At 42.6% G+C, this 22,478-nt stretch overlaps 1 protein-coding gene across 1 annotated transcript; it reads left to right on the top strand.

Annotated features, from left to right (window-relative positions):
* Positions 1 to 3,298: 3,298 nt before the first annotated feature.
* LOC307029632 (SCAN domain-containing protein 3-like) lies at positions 3,299 to 22,250 on the top strand (the record flags this gene model as incomplete). Its single annotated transcript, XM_079665713.1, has 3 exons — positions 3,299 to 3,636; positions 3,924 to 4,710; positions 22,176 to 22,250. The coding sequence occupies 3 exons, from the start codon at positions 3,299 to 3,301 to the stop codon at positions 22,248 to 22,250; spliced, it is 1,200 nt and encodes a 399-aa protein (XP_079521839.1).
* Between the last annotated feature and the right edge of the window lie 228 nt (positions 22,251 to 22,478).

Below are 22,478 nucleotides of genomic sequence, written 5' to 3' on the forward strand. Positions count from 1 at the left end.
CTGAGTCTTCATCAGGTCTTCATCATGTCTTCATCATGTCTTCATCATGAGCCTGAGTCTTCATCCTGTCTTCATCATGAGCCTGAGTCTTCATCATGTCTTCACCATGAGCCTGAGTCTTCATCATGTCTTCATCATGAGCCTGAGTCTTCATCATGTCTTCACCATGAGCCTGATTCTTCATCATGAGCCTGAGTCTTCATCATGTCTTCATCATGAGCCTGAGTCTTCATCATGTCTTCATCATGAGCCTGAGTCTTCATCATGTCTTCATCATGAGTCTGAGTCTTCACCATGAGCCTGAGTCTTCATCATGTCTTTATCATGTCTTCATCATGAGACTGAGTCTTCATCATGTCTTCATCATGAGCCCTGAGTCTTCATCATGTCTTCACCATGAGCCTGAGTCTTCATCATGTCTTCATCATGAGCCTGAGTCTTCATCATGTCTTCACCATGAGCCTGAGTCTTCATCATGTCTTCACCATGAGCCTGAATCTTCATCATGAGCCTGAGTCTTCATCATGTCTTCACCATGAGCCTGAGTCTTCATCATGAGCCTGAGTCTTCATCATGTCTTCACCATGAGCCTGAGTCTTCATCATGATACCTCAGACGGTCTCTGGGATTCACAAAGTGTTTTGATTGGCTGATTGATTTTTTTTTTTTTATCTTTCAACCATTTATTTGGAATTTGTTTAATAATGACTTAGTAGCAACACATTTCTGGCTTTGCTCAGTACCTTTTTTTATTTCTCTGTAATGTTATTTCTTTGCTGCTTTTTTTAAAAGTCCAGTTTAATAACTGGCTGTCAACAACAAGAGAGAAATCCACACAGCCAACATCACACAGTGACTGACAGCTGTCATAATGAGGTCATTGCTAGTGCAGACAGCTGACAGTTAACCGCTGTAACTGGGTCTTCAGCACACACACTTTACTGAACAGAAATCCGACATTCTACCTCAACATCTGAAGCAGGCTGGAGCTCCCATGGGTGCTGTCTCCCATCTCTCCCATTCTAAGTGGGTCAGTGGGTCCAGTACACTCCCCAGTTAAGTGCCGTTTCTGCTGCAAATGTAAGAAGATAATGAGCAGCAAGTCTTATCAGCTCCCTAATAGATCTGCACTCTAACCCCCCCCCCCACCGGGGGCCTGCAGTTTTTACATCTTCTGCTCTTTATTCTTTTTTCTCTCCTGCAGGATGTGAATGGTTGTGTATTGGTCAGTGCTGCGCGGTACATTGCAGCAGGAGGCAGCCAGACAGAGTGGGGGGTAATCTGAGGTCATAGTGTAGAGAGAGAGCACTGTCACTATGTCAATATGTGAGCGGAAAAAAAAAGATCCATGTCCTGCATGAACCACGCCTTTCTGCATTTGTTTTAGAATGTGTGTCTGTTTCATTCATGATGAGCACCAGCATCAGATGTCTGCTTAATCTAGCTGCCAGAGATCAATGAGAGGAGCCAGGCCTGACAAGAATAATAATACTGCTCAGAGTTACTCACATGATAACAGCAAATCACATATTTAAAGATGTGTTTTATTGACAATGTGTGTGTGGGTATGTATTCATGCTTTTTCTTTGGTGTCCTACAGTCTCTGAAAAGTAGTCATGACAGTAAATGAAGAGAAATGAAATTAGAGTGGAAACAGACAGGAGAGACCCCGCCCTACAGAGTGTACAGCACAGGACTGCTGCAGTAAGAAAAAACACACATGCACTCTCACACACATCCATGCACACACACACACACACACACACACACACACACACACACACACACACATACACACACACACACACACACACACACACACACACACACACACACACACACACACACACACACACACACACACACACACACACACACACACACACACAGAGGATGCACAGAGCAGTGAGGAGAAGGTCCCCACCCCCTGTCTGTCTACATTGCAGCATTGCTGCAGTCAAAAAAAGAGGAACAAAGGTTTCATAACAGGGAGGCAGCAGTGTCACAGCGGCCCCTAGTGGAGAGCACTGAACATCCAATAATAACCACTGGGAGGGAGGATTATGTCATTGTTTGGATATTCGATCATATCCAGGTTTGGGGAGTAATGGATTACATGTAACGGGATTAAATAATCATGATACAAATACGGTAACGGTATTCCTTTACACTTACATAAGAAAACATTTATTCGGATTGCTTTTACATGAAAAACATCTGTTGTCTTATATAATACACATAAGTAAAAACATATTATTGATATGTATTTTCTCTTCTATTTGTTTGCATTTGATATTGAGGTAATCCAAAAGTAAAGGAAAGTAATCAGATTACATTAAATGTTTTATTCTCAGGTTAGGTTACTGAACAGCACTTGCTTTTACAGGTAATTAGTAATTGTAACGGATTACACTTTTTGTTTGGTATTGCAGAAAAATAAATTAAAATGTTAGTTCTTTGTTTGTTAACCGATTTTCTTTACTTTTGAAAGGTTTTACAACGAGATGTTAGCTAACGTTGACAAGTCACTGCAGCTCAGGATCAGGATTATGGCATTACAATTGCAATAAGGCCACATTGAAAGCAGACCTAGAAATTGACAACAAACAGATGCTTTTGTACACCGATCCACATTCAACCACATACTGTACTGTCTCACATTTTTGTCTGGATGGATTTGCAGTTCATTACAAATCTGGGCCCTTGCGCAGCCTCTGAAGAGACTTGTTTAAAGGCAAAATGTGTTGTTTTTCCAGAATATTAACCTAAAACAAAAAATAAACATTAACAACAGAATGTGAAGAGGTTAGTATTGAAAGTATTTCAAAGATGTCTGTGTATTGTTTTGCAGAGGTATCCACTGCAGTTAGCATGCTAACTAGCTCTGACTTATCTATTTTGTAACACCACTTGTTCCTGTAGAGCAGTGGTTCTCAAAGTGGGGTCCGCGACCCCCCGGGGGTCCGTGGCACTCTGCCAGGGCGTCCGATAAAAGTTTTCAGATTCATTAATTTAAAGTATCATGATATCATTTTTTTTCATTTTTTTTTTTTTTACAAAAGGCTTCATAGTTCAACAAATAATATTTTTTTAATCTAAAATAGTTCATAGATTACGTTCTAATCTAACAAATCTATACATTTAAAAATCAAGCGCGTCACCCGTTACCGTGGAAACAACATTAACTGGTACGTCAGTCAGAGAGTGCCACTGCTATCATCATAGAGATATAACACGGCTAGCATACTACGAAGATGGACAGAGGAAGGGCGAGGACTACCGCCAGCAACAACAACGGATGGTTAATGTTATGTCTGTTTCTGCTAAAGCGCAGCGGGCCTCCTACCTGGTAGCGCAGAGGATTGCTAAGGCGCGAAAGCCCCACACAATAGCGGAGGAACTGCTGCTCCCTGCTGCGGTGGATCTGTGTGAGGTGATGGTGGGGAAAGATGCGGCTGCCAAATTGAGAAGTGTACCTCTGTCAAAGGACACCATCAGACGACGAATTGAGGACATGTCTGCTGATATCAAATCACAACTGCTGGAAAGACTGAGAGGGTCTAAATTCGCGGTTCAATTGGATGAGTCCACTGATGTGTCCGGCTCTGCACAGCTCATCGCGCTGGTTCGCTACCCGTGGGAAGGAAGGATTCAGGAAGATTTTTTATGTTGTCAAGAGTTGACGGGGTGAGCAACAGGTGAGGAGATTTTCAATGTTATAGATATGTTCATGGAGACTGGCAATGTGAGTTGGGAGAATTGCATTGCGATTTGCACGGATGGGGCAGCTGCCATGACCGGACGCAAGAGTGGGGTGGTTGCTCGTGCCAAGGAGCGCAATCCAATGATGATACCCACTGCATGCTGCACAGGCAGGCTCTGGCGTCAAAATCATTGAGTCCTGAGCTACACTCCGTTCTCAGCACGGTGGTATCTGTGGTCAACCACATCAAGTGTAAGCCACTGCAGTCCCGTTTATTCGGCCAGCTCTGCAGGGAGATGGGCGCAGGACAGGACACCCTGCTGTTCCATTCAGAGGTGCGTTGGCTCTCCCATGGAAAAGTGCTACAGCGGGTGTACGAACTGCGCTCAGAGCTGTGTGAGTTCATCCAGAATGACAAGCCAACCACTGCAGCACTCTTCTCGGACCCCGAATGGATCGCACAGCTTGCCTACCTCGCAGATGTGTTCAACTTATTGAACAATCTCAGTTTGTCCGTTCAAGGCAGATATGCCTCTATCCTGGAGGTAAGCGACAAAATGAAGTCATTCTGTGCAAAAACAGCGATCTGGAGAAGGCGGGTGCAAAATGGCATTACAGACATGTTCCCCCAACTCACAGAGTTTTTGGACACAAACCAAATACCAGCTGAGATTGTGAAAACTACAATCGGTTCGCATCTTCCCTCCCTTGGTGACTATTTCAATGACTATTTCACTGACGTTGACACCGATGCCTGGGACTGGGTGCGCGACCCCTTCGTTGCCCATACATCAGCGTGGGGTTTCAGTGGAAAAGCAGAGGAGGAGCTGCTGGACCTGGCATGCGACGGGACGCTGAGAATCCGGTTCGGCCAAGGGGGGCCTGTGGACTTTTGGCCTTCGGTTGAACAGGAGTATCCGGAAATCGCTGCTGTTGCCATGCGGGTGTTGCTCCCCTTTCCAACCACATACCTGTGCGAGTCATCATTCTCAGCGCTGACTTTTTCAGTGGGCACATGCACAAATGAAAAATACATATTTGAATTCACTCAGAAAATGTTGAAACTGACTTGCTGTTTCATTTTTTTGCCATTTTGAAAATATAAAATGTCACTGACCCGACTACAGAAATTGTCGAGGCCGTTGTACGTCATTACGCCTAACACGTAAACACTCCCGCTAAGTTTGTTTCCCCCTGTGTTCTGCTTGAAAACAAGTACCTGCCTATCTTTAGTGTCTGTATATCTATAGCTGACCATTAGAATCTGTATTTTTGAAATTGTCGTTTTTAACACCGTAGTTTTACAAATTATAGAATAATTAATTACCAGTGTTTTCCAATTTTACTCGGCAGTTCGTTTCGTTAGCTAACGTTAGCTAAAGCTAGCGCTACTAGTTTGGTTTGTTGCTTTGCTCCGGGTTGCTTGTTCTATCGTTTCCCGGCCAATGTTTTCCAAAGGAGAGTCTGGATTCGTGCCATGAGGTAAGCTGACGTTACATCTTTGTCCATGTCACGGTGAAATGTAAATGATGGGTAGTGACTGTATCGCCGTTTTAGAGATGGCACTGCTGAAAAGACCGCAACATAAGTAAAGATAATGAATAAATCCTATTAAAACCTGTGTGGCTTATATGATAAGTCTAATTAGTACAAGCAGCATAACGGTTCACCATGTAACTAAAGATTGTAGTCAGGGAAATCAGTTTGACATATTGAACTAATAAAAAATCACCTCTGGCTGGCGGAGAACTCTCTGCTCCATAGCTTCTCTTGGACGTGAAATCACATGTACATTTTACATTATATTCAATTTAATATTCCATCCCTCACATACTTTAGTATATAATAACATATATTTTGTTTTTCTTGTTATGCTGCTGCAACACAAACATTTCCCAAATTGGGATCAATACAGTAATATCTTATCTTAATTAATTAAGAAATATAACTATTATAATTAGTGTAGCAGCTGACACCTATTTTCAATATGGATTAATCTACAATTTATTTCTTTAGTTCAATTTTGATCTATAAAAATGTCAAAATAGTGAAAATGTTCACGAGACTTATCAAAGTGCAAGGTTATATCTTTAGATGTTTTGTTTTAGCCTATGTACTGTATGTCTTAATGCTCTTATATGTGACGGTGTGACTTCCATGAAACCAATATTTTATATCTTCCCAGCAGACGAGCTGACAGGAAACCTAACACTCTAACAACCACAACATTGCAAAGGCGAGTAAATGTAAATTAAAAACAATTCACCATTTTTTTATTTCTTCTTCTTTCTTGCAGTGAGGTGAAGCTGACCTTGTACTTGGTGCCAGTAAGGATGTTCCTCACACAGGCTGAATGTTTCTCCTTCCTTACTGACACAGAAGCCCTTGATTTGCAATGCTTCACTAATTGTCATTTCCCTGGCTCCGTAGGGACACTTTACCTCCAGCACAGCGGTAGACCCTACCAGACCATCTGGAGATGCCCCAAACAATCCGGATTGGGAGAGCCACAAACCTGACTCATGGACCTGCATCTGGGTTGCAGTGGTGAATACCCTGACACCCTCACATTCATTCATAGTCCCCCACTGTACAGACAAAACACCATCAAGGGCCTGTTGTTGCCCTAGCACCCTGGCAATAAAGGAAGCAGTCACACGCTTTGACCTCAGGACAGCTCCAAAGTTGCTGGCAGTCAAGTCAACCTTCCTTTCCTGAACACATGCCCGTTTGGGTTGGTTCGCTGACCAGTGGTAGCCACCTGAATTGCCCTCTGTTGCTCTTCAGACAATGCCATGCTTGCCACAATTGCCTCAGGTCCCTGATGCCCAACATATTTGATAATTTCAGGAACAGTAAGTGTTTCCAAGCTGTAGTGTTCCTCTTCTGGCTCGGGGGAGAGAAGCCAAAAAATTCCTGAGAACCTGCCCCCGAGTCTATCCCTCAGCCAGTCACGATCTTCGGAGGTGGGTTCTCTTGTCAGCGGGTTAAATGAGTTATTGGTTGGAGGAAATAGCCCCTCCACTGAATGCGTACGTTTAGCTTCCTTTGGCTTCTTCCACTGACAGGGGGTGTCAGTGCAGCTGACATTTTGGATGGCAAAGATGGCTTATGCAGCCGCATGACTGCATTTCCATTCTCCACATGGGCATTCACATTTTGTGGAGAGAATTCCCTCTTCTCCTGTAGACAGTGGCGGCCGGCCCATAGGGGCGCTAGGGGCGCCGCCCCCCCTCTTCCCCCATGTTTGATTGTCATTAAAAATTAAAAATAAATACAAAATATATATTTGAAAAAATTAATATATATATTTTTTTTATCTTTATTTTTAATGAACAAGGTAAATATTATATAGTTGGTATCAGTAAAATGTATAATCTACAAAAAAATGATGTCTAAAGTTACTGATAAGTCACATGTTTCCTGCCTGGCCACAGCGTCATCTCTCGTCCGGGCGGTAGAAAGGAGCCCTCAGCCAGAGCAGCAGCAGCCAACAAGCTGACTGTTGCTATCTGTATACTATGCCGCCGAAACATAATTTCAGCCAATCAGCGTCGTGAGATCTGATGCTCAAAGGGCGCCCTGTCAGCGCCCTGGCCTGTGTGTCTGTGAGTTGTTTAGACTCGTATCCAAGGTGACGCTACAGTAGGCCTAGTTGTCGAGGATGGCTGCGTCTGCTGGAGACTCCTGTGCTAGTGGATCGCCGGAGCTGTAGATTAACATTGACATGCTTATTGTAGTTGTAAGGGCAATGCCTGTAGCACCATGGAGCACGTGTGTGGGCTGGACCTGTATTTTACAGGAAAGGAGTGAGCAGAGGGTGGAGTTGTCGATTCTTGTTCAGTTTTCTTCCTCACCCTCTCAAACTTTGAGTTGCGTGCGCTGCTAAAGAGACGCGCTACCATGGAAACCAAACAATGGTGTAGCTGTATTAAAGTCCAAGTGGAAACAGTCGTGAGTAAATCTGATTATGTCAGAAATCGGGAGAAATGCGGGAGAAATATAACCCCGGGAGGAAACCGGGAGAGGGCAATGAAATCGGGAGTCTCCCGCGAAAATCGGTAGGGTTGGCAAGTATGACTGACACACGCACATGCACGCACACACACACACACACACACACACACACACACACACACACACACACACACACACACACACACACACACACACACACACACACACACACACACACACACACACACACACAGTTCGTATTTAGTCTCCTGATTTTAAATCATTTGAGCGTTCCCAAAGCACCAGTGTTCTGCAGTTTGTGTGGGCCTACTGTACTGCTGCACAGTTTTGGATGATTCATAGCTAACCACACTGAATATTATGGATTATCTCATATTTTTAAGCCTCAATTTGCCCCCCCCCCCCTCTAACATCACCAGAAGTCATAATTTAAGGGGTCATTTCTCAAAAATGTCTTCCGGGGGAGGATCCCCCTGGACCGCCCTAGTATGGTTTGATCCCTATTTCCATAGCCCCACCAAAAATATTTTCAACCAGCCGCCACTGCCTGTAGATACTTGTGGTGGTGGGATTGTTTTATTATTTAAAATATATTTACATTTGTAATGCCTTCTAGGCTTGGGCGGTATGACGGTATTACGGTATACCAGGGTATTTCGAAATACCGTCGGTATGATTTTCAATACCGTGACGTCACAGACTGTGCGCCAAATCACAGATGCGTTTCATTCTATTACACTGACACGGAGTTTTGATAGGGACGACATTGGTTGTAATGCACAGCACACGCCAGCAGAGGGCAGGGGAGTGCAGTCCGTCTTTCCCGCTCTCAGAGCTCAGCACAGAACTGAGCTGAGCAAGATGGCGGCAGCATTTGCCGGCCCCGAACTCGGACAACTAGTAAAAAAGAAAAATGCCTCCGCGCCTGTTTGGGACTATTTTGGGTTTACTCGTCGCCAGTGACTTCATCCAGCACAACGAGAGACAGAGGCACTTCTTTGGGAATGTTTAAGACGGGGTGAGTGAGTGTTGACATTTTTTAATCCTATGCAACTGGTTGATGGTTTTGTAGTGGAGGTCGGACGGTTTTAAAAACGAAAGCATTAACGTGCTAAACATTCACGCGAGTAATCCAATGAATCAAATGGAAATATGGTTTTTAACACATGCACGGAATAATATTGCCAAACTAGTTAGTGAATATAGCAAACTTTATTCAATAAGTCAAGTATTTACTCCCGGAAAATGTTTATGTATGATGATATATTGTTAACTTACCTCACAATGGAAACAACGTCGGAAATCTACAAACGCGTCCTGTATCCGATCTCAAAATGTGCCATTTGCACAATGTGTCATGTATGCAGCCCTTGTTTTGCACTTGCGCGCATGTCGCGGCACTTTGCGAGCGTCTACCGGCTCGGGCTGCATTTTACACCGAACATATAATATACCGTTCGAAACATCTATTTGCCGCCGAACGCCACCTCGCTCAAGTCGACCCAAGTCATACCGTCATATACCGTATACCACGGTATCATGTCAGCAAGGTATGACGGTATGAAAAAAATGATACCGCCCAAGCCTAATGCCTTCCCAATTATCCCTTTAATTGTTTATAGCCTACTGTATGTTTATTTAATGGATATTTCTGTGTTTTCTGGTGTGTAATATTTGTAATCTTGGGGCCTCTTCTCATTAACGTCTACATGCTACCACTGGCTCAGATAATGAAAAACAACAAAATAAGTTACCATAGCTATGCGGATGACACACACATTTAAATAACCATTTTACCACGAGACTATGCTCCAATTCAAACACTGAGTAAGTGCATTGAACAAATCAATGAATGGATGTGTCAGAACTTTCTCCAATTAAACAACAATAAAACTGAGGTAATGGTTTTTGGAGCCAAGGCAGAACGTATAAAAGTTAGCGCTGAGCTTCAAAGTCTGCAATGTTCAAAACAACAGATAAAGCCAGAAATCTAGGTGTAGTCATGGACTCTGACCTGAGTTTCAACAGTCACATTAAAACAGTTACTAAATCAGCTTACTATCACCTAAAGAACATATCTAGGATTAAAAGACTAATGTCACAGCAGGATTTGGACAAACTTGTCCATGCTTTTATCTTCAGTAGAATCGAGTACTGCAATGGTGTCTTCACACGTCTCACTAAAACATCGATCAGAAAGATGCAGCTAATTCAGAACGCTGCTGCTCGAGTCCTCACTGACACTAAGAAAGTGGATCACATCACTCCTGTTCTGAAGTCTTTACACTGGCTTCCTGTGTGTGAAAGAATAGATTTCAAAATACTGCTGCTGGTTTATAAAGCACTGAATGGTTTAGGCCCAAAATACATTTCTGAAATCCTGCTAAATGATGAACCATCCAGATCTCTCAGGTCTTCAGGGACTGGTGAGCTTTCTGTCCCCAGAGTCAGAACTAAACATGGTAAAGCAGCGTTCAGTTATTATGCTCCAAATATCTGGAACAAACTCGCAGAAACCTGCCGGTCCGCTGCAACTCTGCCTACTTTTAAATCCAGGCTGAAGACTTTTCTTTTTGTCGCTGCTTTTAATTGAACTATTCATATCTTAGACTGCACTGTAAGTTTTATCCATGTATTTTTTCTTTTAATGTTTATTTTATTATCTTTTCTTTTTAATGACTGATTTTAAATGCCATTTTCTTAATGTCTTTCATTTTTTGTAAAGCACTTTGAATTGCCTTGTGTTGAAAAGTGCTAGATAAATAAACTTGCCTTGCCTTGCCTAATAAAGATTTCATGTGACACATACAGTTGATTTGTTGATGGGAATTAATGTGAATAAATTAACTCTAGGTTAACGGTACTCTTGCTATCACTACTCACCGACACTATAAACCTGGTCCCTCATGCTAGCCCTGACAACACCGGTAAGCACACCTTCATCTAGGCTGCACTGTTTTACGTGTCCTGACTTGTAGTGGTTCTCTCCTATCTACACTCTTGTCATCTTTGTAAAACGATATCAGACTGGTAATTGACACAGCCATGACTTCTAGTTAAATTCAGTGTGGCTAAAATGAAAAGCTTTGTTAAAATATGCAAGCCCGCGAAAGTCAAAGTCTGCTTTATTGTCAAAAATTCTACATGTGTTATACATCCAGAAATATTGTTTCCCACAGTGTGACATGTATACATTAAACAAAACAAAAAGGGCCTAGATAACCGGGGTATACAGTTTAAAATGTTAATATATTTAAAGTGTTCAAAGTGCAGTTTCAGTGCAAGTCAATTGAAACGATCTTAAGTTGGCGTGACGTTGAAGTCGTGCGACCCTGCTGCTGTACTGGCTTGTAGTTCGTTTATAGCATAACGTTAGCATTTCGCTTTTGGCGACTAGATTTATGATTCAAAAATTATAAAAGTAGGGTTGACATGTGGAGATTATCCGGCTGAACAAAACGTGATCCCTCTCTTAAATGTGTGTCAACCACAGACCTTATTTCGAGCTATTTTCCAAAATCCTATGGAGAATTTGCATTGGTTTTTGACGAAGGAACCGGAAGAAGTTTACTTCCGGGTTTTAGGATGCGTCACTGCGGTTCTCTATAGAAAAAACCCAGGAATTACACCGGACTCAGATGAAAATATTCGTGGTGGCCAAACGGCGGTACTACACTTCCGTTTGGTTGCCAGGCCTGGAAACACTTTTTCCAATTGATTTACATGGGGAAAGAGTGGTCTGTAAATCGTTGGATAATTTTTTTTTAAACTAAATAAACTACCCAGTATGAACACTTGTATAGCCCTTATTAAAAACATTCGTTCCTCAAGTTGTAATAATGTGCTAATAACGTTATTCTGAGAGTTATTTCCCTCTGCATTATGAACGCGCATCTAAACCACGGGACCGCACGTTCATGTTACGTGTCCCGACCAAACAGAGCACACTGTGCTCACAGGGAGGGTGGGGGCTGGAGCTATTGGAGCTACAACGAGCTGTTAAAGGCAGAGAGTGAAATTCAGTGAATACACGTAGTTTACAGAGATGCTGTTTGAGAAACCAATGTGAGTTGCATTAATCTTTACCCATGGATGCACAATAAGAACGGACCCATATCGTCTTACTGCCATCCCACGGAGCTGTAATAATGGATATATTGCACATGTTTGCTGTCAGGGGCGGCGGGTACTGTAGGCTAGGCCTAGGGAAGGCTAAGCCTTCCCAAATATTTTTGTCACTGCATCCTGGTAAAATAAAAATATAATGTTTGTGTCTTTGACATTAGCGCTGCTATGCAGCCACCTGTGCCCTGTACTAGGAAGCCAGTTCAACAGACCCTGGATATGTTTGAGTAACAAACAAACTAACAACAACAAACTAACAAACGAGATCTCGCTATGCGGTCCTACAACGCTGGTTATCAACTCGGTAAATCAAGCCAGCTGAGAGCGCTTTCACGTGAAAGGGGCGGGGTTAGCTACATTTGACCAATCACAAGCAGGGACAAGTGTACTGACAGCGCAGCATCATACTTCATTAATGAAAAGTAAACTAATATTAGACAAATATGAACTTTAAACATCCATGACTTAAACATATCATCCAGGATACAAGCCACATAGTTGCACCTGCAAGGTGAATATACTGTAGAACAACTGTTTAAGAAATAAAGAAACTACAGAGTGTTTGAAAGCGTACAACAGTTTTATGATATCACTGCCCCATATAAGACACGAGTGGATCTGACTTTACATTGGAGTTGAGTGTTTCGTCAACCTAATGTGTTGCTTAAAATATAAGTGCGACAACGTAAGTGTTGCACGGCCAGATGCGGCTCGAGAAGCTGACTCAGATAAGCAGTGCTTGAATTGGGCCGGTACTCACCGGTACGCAGTACCGGCACTTCTGATTTTTACCCATGTGGTACCGGCACTTCTTACTGAGTACCGGGCCGGTGGAATTGTATTATCACTGGCTCCACCATTGTAACCACTGGCCCGGAGCATTCGTCCAAAAAAAATCGACTTATAATGAAGAAAATGAACACATTTGTTGCAATAGTAATTTATGCACTAACTACATTACTACTTGTACTACAACATTTGAATCATCAGTTCTTCCTCATTTCCTCAATTGTTCATATTTGGTTTATTAAAATAATGATATTGTGGTCATTGTTAAAAAATGTCAGCTATTATTATGAGTATTATTATTTGTATAATGCACTTTCTGCCTTCCTGTCATTAGGAGTTAGAAATGTAATGGCTATGTAATAGATTAGATTAGAACCTTCATTATCCTAAACAGCTGGGACATTTCCCTAAAGCCAATACCTTTTATATTTTCTACTCTTCACTTACTTGTCAGCATAGGTCGGCATTGATGTATAGAGCCAACAGAAGACCTTGTTTATATTGGCATCATATTGAGAGGTGCAGTGACGTGTCCTAAAACCAGGAAGTATAAGCTGCTGGTTTCCTCGACAAAAAGCAATGGGATTTCTCCAAAGGGTTTTGGAAAATAGCTGGAAATAAGGTCTGTGGAAAACAAACCTGTTTGATAAATGCACGTTTTGTTAAGCCGGATAATCTCCACATGTCTACCCTACTTTTATAATTTTCAAATCATAAATCTAATCGATAGATTATAAAAGGGTTTTAGGACGCGTCACTGCACTGGAACAGGAATAGGATGAACCATGTACGTCCCAAGCACCTGTGGAGATGGCCAGGGCACATTGTATTGTCCATATGCTGGTACAAGAGCATTAACATAAAGTGGGTTTATGTGAAGCCCTACCAAATGATGAACAGGATGACCCAATGTCTCATAAGTCATTTTTTTTCTGGGTCGTTTCTCTCTCTGTGACCTGCGTGGTTGTGTGTCAAAAGGGTAATTTTCTTGAACATTTGGCAGGTCTGCAGGTGGAACAGTTTGTGTTAGCTCTTGAGTGTCACTAGTGTTATTGTCCATAAACATCTGCACAGGATTCTCCATTCTGAACTCCTCTGCGTCAACGTCTAGTTGAGGCTGATGTGTTGTGTTAGGAAAGGCTGGAGGTGAAGCATCCTGCTCTTCAGACTGATGATGTCTCAACCTATTAGCCCAATAATACTTATCCTCATCTGAGCTTGCTGACTCCTCTGTTTCACCTGGTTTAACACATGGTTCAACATCCTGCTGTGCTTTCCTTTGCTTTTTCTTTGATTGTCTTTGTACCGTGTTTTGTGCTGGTTCTTCAAGTGGCAAAGCATTACATGACATCAACATGTTGCGATGGAGGATCCTATTTCTTCCTGTTCCACGTTCTGGCTTTACCTCATAGACCGGGCTGCTTTCTCCTTTCTGAGAGACTACAATGTGTATCTTATCTTCCCAGTAAGAGCGTAACTTTCCGGGTCCACCACGCTCAGACATATTCCTCACAAGGACCCTATCGCTTGGTGAAAGCACTGCACTTTGCCTTTTTTGATCATAGCTTTTTTTCCCTCTTGCTGTAGTCTTTTGAATATTTTTGGATGCAATGTCATAAGCCTCTTTCATTTGTTGCTGCCATTTTTGAGCATACTCATGATGTGAATTACATCCTTCCCCATCATTTATCAAAAGATTAAATCAATTGGCAGATGGGGCTTTCTCCCAAAAAGCAGATAGAATGGGGAATAACCAGTTGCTTCACTGGTTGTACAGTTTTAAGCATGTACCACTTTAGTTACATAGTCACTCCAGTTTCCCTTTTTCTCTTCATCCAAAGTCCGCAGCATTGAAAGCAAAGTTTGGTTAAATCTTTCTGCCGGGTTCCCCTGTGGGTGGTAGGGAATTGTTTTTTAATTTTTGATTCCTGAGTACTTCTGCAGTTGTCGGAAAAGCTGGTTCTCACATTCTCTACCCTGATCATGATGTATTTTAGCAGGAAAACCACATTTCAATGCAAAATCATTAAAGATTTTCTCAGCTGCAGTTTTACCTGATTTGTTTCGGGTCTGATACGCCTGGGCAAATTTAGTGAAGTTATCAATTATCACTAAAATATATTCATACCTTCCCCTGCTTTTTTCAAGGTGAAGGTAATCCATACCATTTCAAATGGTGCTGTTGCAGGTACATGACACATAGGGGCTCTGACATGCACTGTAGGTTTTTTTTGGATGTTACATTTGCACACCTGAGTGATGAAAAACACAATCTCTTTCTGCATTCCAGGCCAATAAAACCTGTCTCGTGCGAGGTGTAAAACTTGTTCCACGCCCAAATGACCGATTTCACAGTGAAGGTACCTGTACACCAGTCCTCTGTACTGCTCTGGAAGCACGGTTTGCGTACATGTTGCAGTTTTGCGTTTTAAACACACCCTCTTCTGAAACAAATAGTCTTTTCCATTCATGTAACAGTTGCTTAACTTGTGCTGTTTCCATGTTCATGGCTGATTATCTGCAGTTACCTCCTGAATATGTGGGCTGCAGGTTATAGCTGAGATCCAGTCCACCTCACATTGTTTTTGTGTCTCAGCTGCGTGAAGTATTGCACATAACACTTCACGCAGCAGGAGAGCATTGCTCTGTGCACTCCCTTATTCGCAGGTATGCGGGACAAGAAGTCTGCGTCTGTGTTGCTTTTTCCTGGCGGTAAGTCAGCCAGCTCAGACACCCAGCGATGTCCATTTGCGTTAAGTTTAGCTGTGCTCAGGACATAAGTGACAGGATTGTGTTAGAAATTAAAATCAATGTTTTAATGGGGAAATGTAGTTTAAACATGCCGTCAGTTTAAACGCTCTTTTATACTGAAAAACCAGAAATTCTTGTGCACAAGCAATTAAGCTTTTATTCTGAAAATCCTTCATCTACGGTTAGCATGTGGCTAATATACGATTTCCTGAAGAGGTGAATTTAGTAGCGAAATGATATGGAGTGGTGCAAACCGAAGCCTAGTGATTTAACACTACAACTATAGATGTCGAGATACTACCATGCTGAATATTAAATGAAGGTACAGTTTATTTGAATACATTATTGTTTACAGACGAGAGTAGCATGTGACAACATCCGGAATGACCGGAAACCAAACGAGCCGAGAAGTATTGTTTAGAGTATTGATTACAGCGTTTAGAATGTGTTAAATGAAAAGTGATGAAAGAGAATATGAGGAGAAACGGCGTGTTAAGCATATATTGAATGTGAAAAGAACCTATCCTCTGTTTAAATGCAATAACGGACATTGGAGACGAGGCGAGCCGGCTGGCGGGGAGGAGCCAGCAGAGGATATATAACAGCACCGGAGGAGAGATCCATTCTCTTCTCTTCCCTATCGAGAGCCAGATCACAGCTGTTTGTCTGACTGAACAATATCATGTTTGTGACAAACCCGCGCCTTTTTTAATTAAAGTACCAATTGAACTTTCACAGAGACTCCATTTAGTCTCCTTTTAAAGCTTCTCTCCTGGTCGGGAGAATAACGAACACAGTTAACAATCGTTATCACTGTATACTGTAACAGAAGGAGCATAAAACAAATAATCTCTAAATCTGCCTGTTACAGCCTTCTTCAGTGCTAAAAACTCCAGTTTCCCTGAATGCAATCGATAGTTTTTTTCTGCTGGTGTCAATGTTCGTGAGCCATAGCCTATAACTCTTAGTTTGCCTTCCTCTGTCTGATATAGAACTCCTCCAAGCCCCTCTTCCGAAGCATCTACATGCAAGATAAATGGATCCTCAAACCTGGGGTAAGCTATTACCGGTGGGCAGAGATGGGGTCGTTACTAAAAAAAAGTAGTATATTACATATTACTAGGGCTGTCAAGTTAACGCGTTAACGCAAAAAAAAATAACGCCACTAATTATTTTAACGCGATTAACGCATGTGTATTTTTTGTCCTCGGCCGCCCCGTAGTTTCAGAGCGCATCGAGTTTAAAATACTATCTACAAGCTGATGCTGACAGCCCCGCTCCTGCCGTCTGCTTGCGGCAGACCACACTTCAGGCACCGACTGGCCATCGGGAGGACCGGGAGGGTGTGTGTATGTGTGGCGTGAGAGAGAGACCTTACGTGTATTGTTGTTGTTGTTAGCATCTGGTGCTAGCTAGCTGCGCTAACGGATATAAGGAGCTGTTTCAATGAAAACAGAGGAGTGACATTTCGCCGACAACTTCGACGAGCACTTCACTTTATGCAGGTAGACAGACAGTGGGACATTGTGGGAAAAGTAAGCACACTCAGCACGGATAGTGCGCGCAACATGATTGCAGCGTCCAGGCAGCTCCCTTTCGATCATATGCCTTGAGTTGCCCACATAGGTTGCACATAGCTCCAACGATCCATCACACACACACACACACACACACACACACACACACACACACGCACGCACGCACGCACGCACACACGCACACACACACGCACACACACTTTGTATTGTATCATTGTATGAGAGAGGTTCCAGATTGAATTGAGGCGAATATTTGTAATGTTCAGAGGTTGTTGTGTTTAATATTCATAAGAATATTTGTCATTGTTCAAATGATAATAAACATTTGCATAAAGCATATTTGTCCACTCATATGTTGATAAGAGTATTACAAACTTGAAAAATATTCCTCTAAGGTACATTTAGAACAGATACAAAATGTGCGATTAATTTGCGATTAATCGCGATTAACTATGGACAATAATGCGATTAATCGCGAATAAATATTTTAATCGACTGACAGCCCTACATATTGCATATTACTATTATAAAAAAGTAATATATTACACTACTTTGTTACTCTCTAACTCGTTACTTTACTTGTTACTTTACTCGTTACTTTACTCGTTACTTTACTCGTTACTTTACTCGCAGGGCCGGCCCGCCCCTCCCTACAGGCAGATCACGCAGACTGCGGCGCACCTACAGTGTGCGTGCCACAGTTTTGCCTCTGCGAGACTCCACTTGCACCCCCAATTACTATTCCATTAAGGAAGACATAACACAAGTCTTTCTTTTTATTTGCTCTTTAATAAAATAGGCTGCCAGCCTACCACAACAAGCTAACAGTCTGTGAAACGTAAAGACACTAATTAATGAAACCAGTTCAAGACGCATTATTCTTATTCTTATCATTCTTTATGAGCGCAGTAACGGTAAGGTATCTAATTACTTATTTATTAAGTATTCCATAAATTAGTAACAGAGATGGTCAAACTAAGTGGTAGAGACATAGCAGAATTCCTATAATGAAGCGGTACATTGAACTGTTCAGCCGTGAGAGGGCGATCAAGAAAAGAGAGCGAGCGGCCCCGTTGAGGGAGTTTACAGATGAAAAGACACAGAAAGACAGAAGCACAATAACAACAAGTAGGCTATATTTAGGTGTTTTCTTGTAAATAACCTCCGGTATCAAGAGGAAGTAAAGTCCCCTGGGTTGTCCCTTATACCCTAACTGCCATGAGACAACTCAAAATTAAGTTTCCAAAATCCGACACTGAGGTGGTCTTAACGCACCGGCAGATGACAGCGCTGACAAAGTGTGTTTCCCGCAGCGAGACGCTACAATACTAATTGTGGGCTTACCATGTTGATTCGGCCACAACAGAAAAAAGACAAACAAACTCTTGCTCTCTCCAGAGGGGCAGGTCAGCCAAAAAGGCCAAACGGCCCTGTGCCTGGGCAACATTAGCCCGTACCTGTGCAGGTCCCTGCAGCAGTGGATAACAGCTTCTGGCCTGGACACAGTTTGCACCTCACCGTCACATTCCTGTCTATTCTTCGGACGAACTCAAAATAATGGGCATACCTCCACCCCTCGAAAGTTATCGGTGACTCAGCCGTGTTTATGCAGCACTGAACGTGGAGATGTGGACGCGCAAATCGCGCAGATATAAACCTGCGGCGGAAACCCCTCTTGTCTGTCAGTGTGGTTATGACTGATATTATAAAAGTAACGAAGTAACGAAGTAACGAAGTAACGAAGTATCGCGTGTCGGGGCAATGTTAGTAATTGTAGTGTGATTACTGAATTATAAAAGTAACGCGTTACACTACTCCGTTACCGACAAAAGTAATATTATTACAGCCAACTCTGCCGGTGGGTTAGTTAAAACATCAACTAGAAAGTCTAAGGCTTTCTGGTGGGTGTCACACCAAACTATTTTCTGACCCTGTCTAGCTGATCGAGACTTACACTTTGAATTGGGAATTGGAGTTACATTGGCTGAGAGTAGGTCATACAGACACTTTGCATGGCGAGATAAGTCTTGCACATAGCCTCTATAATAGCCTAGGAAACCAAGAAGTTTATGCAGCTCTTTAATGTCAGTGGGGGTTTAGCCTTTAGGGCTCTAACTGCAGATACTTCCCTTTCGTCCATTTTGTAACCAGCAGCAGAGATCACTTTTCCAACATAATGCACCTCATTTTTGAACAGTTCACATTTGTCTGGTCTAAGCTTAACTCCCCAGGCTTGCTGTCGCCTGAGAACAGAGCGCAAGTCCTCCACGTGCTGTTAAAATGTTTTGCTGTAGACTAAGACATCGTCTAAATATGGAATGCATATTTTGTCTCTGAGACCTTTTAGGCTCTCTTCCATACTGCGCTGGAAGGCTGCAGGTGCATTTGTGAGGCCAAATGGAATTCTATTCCATTCATACAGTCCCCATGGAGTTGTAAAAGCAGTGTACTTCTTTGAGTCTTCACTGATGCTACCTTGGTGGTAAGCTTTGCCTTGGTCCAGTACGCTAAACCACTCATTTCCAAGTCCATCAAGTATCTCCTGTATGCGCGGTATGGGGTGCCTATCTGGCGTTGTCTTTTTATTCAGCCCCCTGTAATCAATACACAGTCTTAGACTTCCATCCTTTTTTCTCACACAAACCACAGAGGAAGCATATGCTGATGCGGATTTACGAATGAAGCCTTTTTGCAGCAAGTCCTGAATGTGGTTATTTACTTCCTCATACAATGGTTGGGGTATGGCGTTATACGTTTTCGCTACTGGAACATCATCAGATAACTTAATGTCCATATTTAGGTTCTTTATCTAGCCTACTTCATCTTTGTGAGTAGCAAACGCACCTGACTCCTCCCTCAGCATTTGTTTAATGAATGTTTGTTGTTCACTTGTCAGGTGGTTCACATTAACAGGTGGATCCCACAGTTTGCCTTGGCCATCACTCTGACACTTTTCTGTGGTTGGGTTGGGTGGAGTTTGACAATTTTCAACTACCACCGAGCTAACCTGATGTTCCTCTGAGTAAACAGGGTAGAAGTCTGTTATTATTTGTATGCTCCCTATCACAATTTTACCTGGCACTGTGATGTCATGATGACTGGTGTTGCTCAGGTAGATGTTCACTTTGCGAGCAGAGCAAGATACATTTATCAACTGACAGGTTATTTGGAGTCCCTCCTCTAGCGAGAGGTTCTCGTCAGGTTCAAACAGCATTTCGGTTTTAACTTTAAGGTTGGTTTCGACAGAGGAGGTAATGCACTGCATTTGCCTCCCTGGAACTACCACAGATGTATGCCTGTCCTGACTGGTAGGGTAATATCCTCATGTGTAGCTCCCTGAATGAGGTTGAGTAGTAAAGTTAACAGATATTGTTCTAAACTGTATTACAGTAAACATGTATTATTTTAAACTGTATTGAAGTGAACATGTACTATTTGGAACTGTTTTTAAGTAATCCTATATACAATATAACCTTCTCATTTACACTCACTGACCCAGATACCAGCACACACACATATTCTTTTCAAGGTCCTTTCTGGGCAACAATATATCTGTGCACAATGTTTGATTGTCTGGGAAAGAATAGTTTGTGTGAAATATTCCTTGGGAATGTAAAGGAGTGAATCCAGGTGCAAGATAAAAGATTGACTCTGTCCTTGTTTACTTCCGAAGCTCTCACGCTCTGTTCAGAAGTAAAATACTTTTTCCCAGAACTCTGATTCGCTGTATTGGACCCGACCAGAAGTGAATCCAACCAGTAAGAACACCTAGGGGAGTGAGCAACTCCTCCCCACGGACTCTCTGATTCGCTTAGGAATGAAATCGACCAATTCGAGATTTGGGGGGGGCGGAGCAGCCGACACAACTCTGCCCCCAAATATGTCTATGAATACTGATGTTTATTCATGCACGATGCCCCCTGTTTCTGAATGGCTGGTCCCGATATCTGTATCGCACGGCAGTAGAGCGGGGAGCCCGGAGTGCTCTGTTAGAGGGGACTCTGTATTTCCTATTGTTGTTTTTTACCATTAAAATCAGATTATTGTTATAACTGTTATGCCGTTGTTTTGAACTCCTTCTCTTATTAATGTGACCAGGCTCATCTAACGGACGGCGCGGAGCGGAGGTGGGCTTTAAGCCACCACCACTGTGTTTGCTCCAACAGTAGTGCTTCGGACTTTGTTGTCCCCAGCCTTAGTGAGTTTCTGAGCAGAGCTATTCGTTCACCAAGTTTAGTCTGGTCCTCCTCTCCCCCTTCCAAAATCTCCTCAATAGCATTAAAACCTATTCTGGGTCTCTGTGCAATGTCCCTGCTCACTAGTATTGGAACTAGAATCTCATCAGAACATGCTGTTTTAGCTTTTGGATCACATAGGCGAAATAACCTAACCTAACTAACCTCAACCCAACCCATTTTCACTCTGAAGGTCACTGATAGGATGGATTGTCAAATCAGGTACGTTTTGGGACTTCCATGCTTCACTCACGATGGATACCTGTGCACCTGTGTCCCACAGGGCTTGAGCCTTGATGTTATTTATTTTAAACCAAGCAAGACATTTTCTGCCTATCAGCTGTGCAACTCTCTTGCGTTTCATGCGAAGGTTGTGTGAGTGAGCTGGTTGGTCACCATGTTTCATATTTGGTTTCAAGGGTATTGAAGTGTGGCTGGTGAGGTGAATGTTTTTGTCCTCCTGCCTTCTTTGTGAGCTTTTGGGCTTAACTGGTGAGGTATGATTAGGACGTGGATCATTGTGGGACTTGGATTCTAAGGTCATGACATGTCCCTCAGACTCTGCAGCCTTTTGCCCAATGTGTTTCACTGCCACACCGGAAACAATGGTTGCAGTCTTTGTTGTCTTGCAGACATGCTATGCATATTCTTCTTGGTCTCTTAACAGCATTTGCAGGGGTTTTATCTTGAAAATCATCATTTTTCCTCTGATGCTCAACAGTTTCCAAGAGTGAAGCTACTTGTCCTGTAAGCTCTCTGATTGCTGTATTGCTCTCTTCTATTTTTGTAAATAGGGAGTTATCTTTTGTTGGTTTGCTAGTTTTAGCAGATTTGGGAGTTGTTAAGGGGATGCTTTCATCCTCACACTGCTTTCATCTTTTGAGCCCGCTCATTTTCATTATATTGAGCATTTTGCATTTTCTGCAACAGTAACTCATCTGTACTGTTCTCGTCTTGCAGATATATTCTCATCTCTGCTCTTATGTTGTCATTTGACAGGCCTGTCATAATAGACTGAAAACACTGACTTTGGACTAGCTCTTTGTTATATCTCAGGCCAGACTGAGCACGTTCAGATGCAAACAGGACTTTTTGGCGCAGATCCAACACTCGGATAAGAAAATCAAGTGATGTTTCACTGAGTCCTTGCACAGCTATTGTTAGTTGCTGGTAAAGCACAGTTGCATCCTTTTCTGCATAGTGGGCTCTCAATATTTGTCTTAGAGTGGATAGGGTGAGATCAGTTTTTCCCTCTGAGTAACTCCTTAGCTTCAATCTTGGCCTCACAGCACGAATAACTGCTTCCATAATTTCTATTTCAGGATAACTTTTCCTTAACCCACTGTCAATCTGGTGCTC

Source organism: Notothenia rossii, assembly GCF_949606895.1.
Source record: "Notothenia rossii genome assembly, chromosome: 2".
Taxonomy (NCBI): Eukaryota; Metazoa; Chordata; class Actinopteri; order Perciformes; family Nototheniidae; genus Notothenia; species Notothenia rossii.